Source organism: Sinocyclocheilus rhinocerous, unplaced genomic scaffold, assembly GCF_001515625.1.
Source record: "Sinocyclocheilus rhinocerous isolate Xijiao unplaced genomic scaffold, SAMN03320098_v1.1 scaffold826, whole genome shotgun sequence".
NCBI lineage: Eukaryota > Metazoa > Chordata > Actinopteri > Cypriniformes > Cyprinidae > Sinocyclocheilus > Sinocyclocheilus rhinocerous.
In genome coordinates, this window is record NW_015631742.1 from 49,982 (window position 1) to 60,362 (window position 10,381).

Consider the following 10,381-nt stretch of genomic DNA (forward strand, 5'->3'; position numbering starts at 1 on the left):
CGCTTCAGAAACGTGCCGCGGCTGGCTGATAAACACAAGCACTGACTAGAGCGGCCGCGATCAGCTCCGGTGGCCCTGGAGCCGTAACGCGTCGCAGACGCGTGCAGTGAGGCGCAGATCAGCTCTAACGTCACTGAATCTGCTGTGTAGATGAATCATGCAAAACATACACGACAAACAGCGAATTTTTCATTGTTTCTCGAAACGTCATAGCATTGCCACACCGGCGATGACATGACTGCGGTGCCAAATCATTTATGTCCCCACGCATCATGTACGTCGTCACGCGTTGACGTCATCAAATTGCGATCGGTTCCTGAGATCGGCCAAGTTGGTGAGTACCGATCGAGTCATAAAATATGATTATCGGCCGATCGATCGGAGCATCCCTACTATTTGGTTTTAAGTTCTCCTTAGTCCTAAGTGCACTTTCCAGTGGTCTGCCAACAAATTAACTTTCTAAATAAATCTGGACTACTCTGCTATTGGAAATATAATAGGTAGATTCAAAGACATAAATATGAAAGTGTTTTTTTCTTTCAATTTTCAATTATTATTTTCAATTAAGTTTATAGTTAATTTAGTTTTTTGTTTTATTTTAAAACTGCTATTTTGAATTCATTAGTAAATTTAGTTTTATATTTTCATTTCATAATTTTAGGGCTCGTTATGTGTTAACTAATATTATTTAAATGCGTTAAATGCTGTCACATTTCTTACAGGCATTGCCATCTAATGTATCACTATATAATGCAATTTTTTCATGTTTAATGTATTGAATGTATACAATTCAGGGTCTAACTAAAATTAATCTTTTTTTTTTTAATCATGAAAAAATGTTTTAATTAATTTATTTAGTTTTAAATTGCTAGCTATTTCAGATAGCAAAATTGTTTTATTTTTTTCTTTATTTTTTTGTAAATTTTTGTAAATGATAACTACTGCATGGCAGCAGAATAAACCTTTAAGAGATGCTCTGATTGGTGCACTGGACGTTAGTGGCTGTGTATGGGTTGGGGCAGGGCAGCTTACTCAGACTAAGGTAAGTCAAGGGATCATCTAATACAAGCTGGAGGTGCAGAAATAGAAAGTTACACAGACTTACAAAAGGAAACAGTGTCGAGACGGTAAAGAAGGAAATAAGATACTTAAGTGAACAGCAGTAGATTTTGGGATTCTCAGAGAATCTGGATGAATCATTAATATCAGCATTTGCAGTGTACAGAGTAATTGGATCTCTGTAGCTCAACACTTGCACCGGACTGAGGATTTATTATTGTTAAAAGAGCTACTTAAACACTTCATCTGATATTGAAGACCCTCTGAATTATTTGAATGGAAGACATCTGGAGCAGCCATGGATCTTTTTAGAACATTATATAAACCGTAAGGATCTACAAGATCCATATCACACTACATCCTAAGGGATTTCCAGTTCCAGCTGAAGATCTCTGCTCAGTTTTTGCACAGTCGTAGATACGAAGGAGATGAGTGAAGAGTGGTTAGGACTGGGTGAGGAGCGCAGGAGCTGCTCTCCACCCGTTGAGGACTGTGATGTGGGGCTGGTGAAGGGTTTGGCGGTAGATATTTCCACACAAACTGCCCCGGCAGGCAAAGGAACAAGGTTATGGGGCCTTGTACAAAATGTCTTGCACAGAAGAAAGGTAAAGTGAGGGGAAAAATGGCATGAAGTTGTTTATGTTGAAAGTGAACAGTTTAAGTCACTTGCCAGTTTAACAGTTGTGAATGGGTAACTGGTTAAGTAGTGACAGCAGTGTCTTGCAGTGTGACATGCAATACTTCAAAATATTTATTTTTTAACATTTTTCTTATTTTATATATATTTATATATAATATGTATATAACTTTTATTTATAATTCTTTCCACTCATGTCATTATTCTACTTTACTCCGAGATGTTGCATATAAAAATATATGTTAATAGTAATAAAGGATAATTAATTTAGCATTTTTGTGTGTGTGGGTGGGTTTTCCCATGCCAGTGGCGCTCTAATGACCTATGCTGGCATTGGTGGCCAAAGCCCCAGTTCTCACTCTTTCTCTCTCCCTGCCGCGTTGACATACAGGTTGTAATGACTGAGATGATGAGATTAGATAGCAGAGCAGGATCAGGCCTTACACGAGACCATATGGAGATTAGGCCCGGATGAGGGAAAGGAACACGCTGAATTTGGCCCACTCCAGATGGCCCCACGTTTGCTTAGAGGGGTCAGAGAAATTGGCTGGTGATGTGCAAAACTGCTGTATAAGGAGAAGTGGCAGTATGAAAAATGTTCACATCACTACAAGCCCTTCATAACATCAGTGGTGTTGGATGAAGAAATGTGTAGCCAATCCAAAAGCCCTCTAGATCTCAGCAAAGACAAATGTTATGTGTCTGTGTTGGAAATCCCATTGTATTTTATATGTCTTTTTCTTGTTTTGTTTTTTATCCAGTTGGATCCTCAGATGCTCCAGGGTAAAGACTGGCAGAGAACAGTCATACCTATGAATGGGGTAAGTGCATTCACATCTGCTCCTCTGCTGTAATCCTACCATCCAAAACTCTAATTACTAATTGTACACCTTTTTCTGAAGATTGAGGTGAAGATATCTATGAAGTTCACCAGCCGTGAGTTCAGCCTGAAGAGAATGCCCTCACGGAAGCCCATGGGTGTGTTTGGAGTAAATATCTCCATGGTGACAAAGTGAGTCAGCACACATTTTATATGAGGATAGACATACACTAGACAATTATTTGGTCTTTCTTATAAAAAGGAGTTTAAAGCGCACACATTTTGATACTGTAAGTTATCGTGCTTTTTCAGGGATTCATTGTGTCAAAGAAAATCAGAATATACAGTACAGAAAATAGTAAATAGTATAGAATTCTATGAAAATAGGCTTCATAGAATTCTGCCCTTTCTGTGCAGTGTTTGTGTTCGGATTTGATTGACAGTAATGAGGATTGCCTATAATGAGCTTCCTAATGGGTTTAAGGGCAGAACCAATTAATGCTATGAAGACAACATGACAACACCAGTACAGATGCTCAGACCCTAACATGTGCATCAAAGGTCTCTACATTAGCAGCACCTACCGCTGATTAATGTAAATGTAAAGGCATTATTCTGCTTAATTTCCAAGCTGCTCTTTTCCTTACAATGAAAATGTACAGTGAACACAGGCTGTCAATTTTGAGAAGCACATACAACCAACTTTTCTGAAACTGTGATAGCTTTATTTGAGAGACAGACACAGTTAAACAAATTTAAGCCATACTTTTCAAATCTCATTTGCATATACACTATTGTTCTTTTTTTGTTTTGTTTTTAAGAATTAATACTAGGGCTGCATGATATATCGTTTCCGCATCGATATTGCGATGTGCGCATCCGCGATAGTCACATCGCAGGATGTACGATGTTTAGTATACTGATCGTTATATTTATACTGATTGTTTTCTTTGCTCACACACACAGACACGGTGTCTACACCGGACACGACAGCTGTACAGAGATACCCATTTTAAATGCATTTAGTAGCAGAGCTACTGCACACGATTTTCAGTGCTGGAAATCTATTTATCATTTGTTGAAACTTCCGCGTCGTCGAGGAGAGCGCAGGTCACGGTTGCTTAGCAACGGCAGACGCCACGAAAGCGCAAGCTCCCGAGTGCTTTGGAAAGGAGAAAGCGGCGCGGCTGGCGTTTTCCCACGCGTTTTTAGGTGCGACATGTGAGCGGTCCCAAAGTCTGTCTACACTAGACGCGACGCTGTGAGTGCATCAAAAATAGAATGCGGCATCAGTTTACTGTCGGGTATTTGTCGCGCCGCATCCAGTGTAGACAGCATCACTGATTATAATGGGTTCATTGTATTTTATCGTTTCGCGCCGTGCCGCTTGCATCCGGTGTAGACAGTGAGAGCCACGCAGATGCACGTGTACACTGAATTCTGTTCAAGTCTATTTGTGCCTGAAATACTGTGCTCTGCAAGTATCCTTGTAAACACAGATCACAGATGCTTATAGCTTAGGTGAAGGGAAACAATTGAGAAAGAAAATGGATGTGTGTGGCAGTATTTTGGTTTACAGCAGTTTAATGTTCCTGAGGCTTTCTGTGTCATGAATGTTAACCAAACAACAAAACATGTACCTGAATACTGTTAGAATTACCTGAAAAATATATTATTTCATTTGTATCTTTGTTCTGTTATATTTATCTATACTTGTAATTTGTTTATTTCCTATGCTGATTTACTCGCCAACAAAAACACCCCAATCATTGATTTTTTTTTTTCCAAATAAACTATTCAAGTCATGTGTTGATTTTTTTTTCTCACATCGCAATATATATCGCAGAAAAATAAAATATCGCAATTTGAATTTTTTCCAATATCGTGCGGCCCTAATTAATACTTTTATTCAGGAAAGATGCAGTAAATTCATCATAGAAGCCTGAAAAATGTGTTATGGTTCCACAAAAATATTAAGCAGCACAACTGCTTTTTTTAACATTGATAATAATAAGAAATGTTTCTTGAGCACCAAATCAGCATATTAGAATGATTTCTGGAGGATCATGTTACACTGAAGACTGGATTAATGGCTGCTGAAAATTCAGCTTTGCCATCTCAGTAATAAATAACATTTTAAATTATATTAAATAAATAAAAAACGATTATTTTAAAATTATAATAATATTTAACCATATTACTGTTTTTACTGTAATTTTTATCAAATAAATGCAGCCTTGGTGAGCATAATGGTAGTGTTATGTATTTAACGGTAACGGTAATATATTTGATAATGTAATATAAATGTAATATTTTTAATGTACGTGAACGCTAATAGTAATGGTAGATTTAAGATCATATGCTTAAAATGACAAATTTTACATTTTGTCATTTTTGTTTATCCTATTTTGACTGAATGCAAGTAAAAAAAAAATGTAGTCCTTGTTTCTGTCTCATCATCGTTAAAATCATATAGCTGGTCTTGTGATACTGGTATTATTTCTTGTCTCAGACGGGAACGCTCTAAAGTGCCCTACATCGTCAGACAGTGTCTAGAGGAGATCGAGAGAAGAGGAATGGAGGAAGTGGGCATCTACCGTGTCTCAGGAGTGGCCACTGACATTCAGGCACTCAAGACTGCCTTTGACACCAGTGAGTGTCCATCAAACCTGTGTTTTTTTTACATAGAGTAATGACAGACAGATCCAGTCAGCCAGTTTAGTTGCTGATCTCTCTCTCTGTCTCTCTCTGTAACAGATAATAAAGACGTGTCAGTAATGATGAGTGAGATGGATGTGAACGCCATTGCCGGAACGCTGAAGCTGTACTTCAGGGAGCTTCCTGAGCCCCTGTTCACTGACGAGCTCTACCCTAACTTTGCAGGAGGCATTGGTGTGTCAGTTGTTTTTACTTGGAAAACACATTGCTAAGTATTGAGCAGACTTGGCTTTCTGAAGGTATAATTATGTTGATTATGTCCTCGTTTCTCTGCAGCTCTTTCAGACAGCGTAGCTAAGGAGAGCTGTATGCTGAACCTCCTGCTTTCTCTACCAGAGCCCAACCTGGTCACCTTCCTCTTCCTGCTGGATCATCTCAAGAGGTAGACAAGTTGCTGATGACTTTGACAATGTTCTAAGACACTTAACAACAAGATCAAAATCCATTGTTTCTGGAACATTCATATGAAGAAATCATAGCTGTATGAATTTAGGGGAAGGGTTAAAGATAGGCTTAGGGTTAAGGCTATGATTGGCTGATAGAAACGTTTCTGAAACATGGTCTGATCGAATGATGCTTCTATGTTTACATGCACAACTTTTGTTTCAATCGGATTGAATTCATTCAGATTGAGGAGTTTACATGAATGCTAAATAAAGTGATCCAGTTGATGTGCATGTTTATATGTCACAAGCTTTGACATGCGCACACTGCACGAATATAGCGTGTTTCCCGCTGTTTGCGCATAATAATCATTCTCCTACACTCTTTCTTTATTTGTTTTAAACAGCAGAATGAATATTTATCCATTTCTGGTCATAATATGGCGACCATGAACATATAAACCGCTGTGCCGTGCTGCTTATATTTATCGTGCAGTAAAATGCCCCTCCCTGCGCCCAAAACCAGTCGTCTGTGGATGAGAATCCAAAACAAGGACTGGTGGGAGGTTGTCCTGCTCCACTTCACAGATACTGAGTGAAAGGAGTTTTATAATGACGGGACACTCATTAATACAACACTGTATTCAACAGAAAGAACAGCTTGTTCATATGTCATGCTATTTCTGCATCATTGCACATGTGCAGTCCTTTCAAGTTTCGGTTTTCAATCCGATTGAGTGTTTACATGCACTCTCAATCGTATTAGAAAAGGAATAAACCACCCCTTTAAATATGATCAAAATTTTATTCGGATCGAGCTCAGTCGGATCGCTTAAGGTGTTTATGTGAAGGCTTTTCAGTCCGATTGAGCCATCAATCCGATGGATTATATACTAATGGATTATTTGGGTGCATGTAAACGTAGAGTGCTGCTGGCTTCATGATCAATAAGTTTAGTTGGTGAATCTCACCATGAACAAATTTCAGTTTTCACCCTCATTTAAAAAAACAGACTATATTATAAGAGAATATAGTTTTCTTTAAGAATTATCAAGCTTAATAAAAAAATTTCCTTTCAAATTCTCATTGCCGTTATGCAAAAAAAAAGATTTTTAAATTTTTTTAATTCAGTGCCACCAAACTGTACAAATATTATGTATATAAATTATTTGATTTTTTTTAAAATTGGAGGTAGAAAAATTTAATTAATTGTAATTAAATTTAATGTAAGTTTCATAATAGCAAACTGGATGCATTCATACACTGATCATCTCTCTTTTCTCTCTTCCTGCTCTTTCTCTTTTTGTTTCTAGGGTTGCAGAAAAGGAGAGCGTAAACAAGATGTCTCTTCACAATCTGGCCACCGTGTTTGGCCCAACCCTGCTACGACCTTCTGAGAAGGACAGTAAAATCCCCACTAACCCTACACAGCCTATCACGATGGGGGACAGCTGGTCACTGGAAGTCATGTCACAGGTACACTCAGACCTATTTTCAGCATGGACCATAAGGAAAACCACGATTAATTGACTGTTTACAATTTAAGGACTGTGGACATGATGTCAAGCACCATTGAAAATCATTTAAATGTGTCTCTGTTTGTAAAAACAATGGAAAACACATTTACAGTAATGCATTTATGTTTTATCCATTACACGTCTCCTGATATGTGCATAATTCTGTCTTCTTTGGTTCTGTAGGTGCAAGTTTTGCTGTATTTCCTTCAGCTGGAGACCATCCCGACGCCAGACAGTAAGAGACAGAGTATCCTGTTTTCCACAGAGGTGTAAAGGAATCCTTATTCCCATTGTAAGTCTTACACCAGTGGGAGAGGGAGTAAGCAAGCATGTCCACCCACTGGGTATTATGGACACTGGAATGCACAAGAGCAACTCCTCCTGGGCAAAAGCAGGAGTGCTTCGCCTTTCGCGCTTTTTTTCTAGCTGTCGCCACTAGGGGGCAACACAGCCCCTTTAAACATTGAAGAACTCGACTTACTCGGAGCACATTTTGAATATTACTGAACCCTCCATGTAAACCGCCAATTTTCCTCTGAACATCAGTGTCCGTTCAGCACCTTCGCTTTTCATTTTGTGACTCCTCAGATCCCTGAGCATGCTCTTGTGTCTGGTCTTTCATATCAGCTGGTGACTGAATTCTGTCTCTTCTGGCTTTTTTGTGTTTGTCCTCATTTCGCCTGTCCCCACTGGACACTGATGCTCTTTCTGTGCTGCTACAATTCAGTATCCAGCTCCAAACCGTTCCAGATTTTGGAGCCTTTTATATGATAGATAATTACATGGCAGTTCAACGTAGTTCTTTTTACAGACTCTTTAAAGGTCAAATGGATAGCTTCTGTTAGTGTATGTCAATCATTTAAATGACTTAATTTAAAAGGATTTCTTTGTAGAAGATAGTGTTTGGTTCAGTTATTGTCAGTCTTGATGTGATTCTAATTTAAGATAACATTGAGAAACAAACATAAAATTGAGAAAAATCTTGCTAATATAAAAACATTTTTTGGCCCATACCTCTCTATCAAGCAATATTTAAGCATTCATGAGTGTGTTTAAAAACATATGATACATGTTTCATTATGCTTTCGTAGTCAAGATTTTTTTCCCCTCATATTTTGGGAGAGAGATAATCTTTCATAAAGTTCTAAGTACATTCAATATATTTTTCTTTATTCTGATTTTTTTATGTAATATAGAATAATTAATATTTATTTGGGTACAGATATCAACATCAGTGTCTTTTCAAAGAACTTCTATGTTTATCGCTAACTTATCCGTGTTACGAAGTACTGTAGATTCCTTACATATCCTCTTATTTTCCTGTCTTTTTTAATCTGTTCAGCATTTGAAAATGCTCAGAGGATAGCACACCACATTAGCGTTTCCCTGCCATATATCTAGTGTTGAGAGATGACCAAACGGAGAGGTTTTTAGCTTGCATTAACTTTAAACTCTACCCTGTCATTCACATCCGCTCTCTCTCTAGCTGCACAGCACACTGTGGTTTATGTCTCGCTGAGAACCATACAGCAGTGCCTCTCTGTCTCACCGTAAGATATTAAGGTAAAAAAAAAAACAATGCTGTATATAGCACAATCTGTTATCCTTGAATCCTGTCAAATGGTTTTATGAAGGAAGGGTTAATAATGGATGCAGTACAGGAACAGTACAGGTATTGTCTTTATAGCAATTCTGTTAATTATATCAGTAAAAATGAATGCTCTTAAGTTTATTATTTGAGTTAAAGGTGCTTTAGTTACTTTATTTAACATGCAGGCATGTTTTTGATTTAAAAGTGTTTTTAATGTTTGTTTTGTTTTTTTAAGTTTGATAAGTGTTTGTGCATTTCAGATGTAACGTTATACCAAATTCTGGCTACTGTAGAAGGATTTTGAAGACTGTCATACATGCAAAAAGGGGTGCAGCGATTGAAAAGGAATTTCGGTTAATCCACCATCTAAAGTATTTTTTCGTTAAGGTGTGTAGTAAAGGTGCTTCTGAGACTTTTCATCTTGTCTGTCCTCTTTCTTGATTGTCGGCACTAAATGTACATTTCCTGTATCTTGCACCTGTCCGAACTGAATTCAGCATCACATGTGGGTTTCTTCTAGAGATATCCCTGTCTTTTGTAATATAAAACTCTTGACATAAATCAAACTGTGATCTATTGCTATCAGAAGGCATTAGGTGATTCAAAGCATTCCCGTTGTGTTAATTGCTTATTTAATGTGCTTTTTTTTCAATTGTTGAATGTTACTGGGTTTGGAATACTGGACATAAGCGCCAGTTCAATGGGAGTGATACAGCGCATGATGTTTGAGAAGCGATTTCTTTGCACTGCACATAGTTTTAAAGACTATTGTGATGAAATTTCTTATAAACGTAATGAGATTGTATCACACAGTTGGAAACATCTATAAGCAAATTCATCATCTTCTGCAGTCTGAAAACTTGCATTTTACATTATAACCAGATTTATTTGTATCCACAAAGTATAACAGTTTTGAAGTGATTGGTCATGAAAGCACTGCAAGGGTCCATCTGCGTCATCCATTGTAATGTTATGATGATTTATGTTGAAACCTTGCCTTTAAACACATGAAGACATGCTGGACAGCCACCGGGACAGGCTGGATGCTCTCCCCTTTTCCTCTTAAGGTTTTTGTCACTATTTATTCTTGCTAATATCTTAATGTTCTGGTTATAGGACTGTACAAATAGATAATGAATTATGCAGACCGAAACGTTTGGAAGGCATTTGCGGCCTATGTTTATACACAAAATGTTGAATAAAACCTCCTGTATATGAATACCTGCTGTTTCATGGTATTTGTTTCTAAAACTATTGAGATTGTATCACACAGTGAGAAAAATATTTTACACATTCTGGATACGACAGTAGTTTGAGTTAATAATTTACTTTTTTGTGCATGTTTATGGAAGAACATGCTTTGAAACGCATTTGACTGTCTACACGTTATGCATCTATGTCTCCACATGGGGGCAGCACAGCTTTGTGCAGGTGTGTGTGCTTACAGTACGTTTCATTTATTTGTTTTTTATTATGTATTATCGTTTATCATTTTTTGGGGAAGACCATGTTTAATATGTGACTGAAATACCTGTCTTGAGAAAAAACAATCGAGAGGTAAACTTGATATTGAACATTCTACTCATTTGACGAACTGCTTTTTGCATACAATACAAGGAAAGACGCGCGTTTCGACAACAGTGCCGTCAATATGGC

The 10,381-nt window shown here is 37.6% G+C and overlaps 1 protein-coding gene across 1 annotated transcript in view; it reads left to right on the forward strand.

The window, feature by feature from the left end:
- The window catches only part of LOC107741958 (breakpoint cluster region protein-like), a 31,697-nt gene extending 23,456 nt beyond the window's left edge, over nt 1-8,241 (forward strand). Inside the window, exons 17-23 of the mRNA XM_016554780.1 lie at nt 2,458-2,517; nt 2,599-2,708; nt 5,029-5,168; nt 5,274-5,408; nt 5,511-5,616; nt 6,931-7,093; nt 7,318-8,241. Coding sequence (XP_016410266.1) covers nt 2,458-2,517; nt 2,599-2,708; nt 5,029-5,168; nt 5,274-5,408; nt 5,511-5,616; nt 6,931-7,093; nt 7,318-7,407 — 804 coding nt within the window. The 3' untranslated portion in view covers nt 7,408-8,241. The remainder of the gene's footprint in view (nt 1-2,457; nt 2,518-2,598; nt 2,709-5,028; nt 5,169-5,273; nt 5,409-5,510; nt 5,617-6,930; nt 7,094-7,317) is intronic.
- Nucleotides 8,242-10,381: the final 2,140 nt, after the last annotated feature.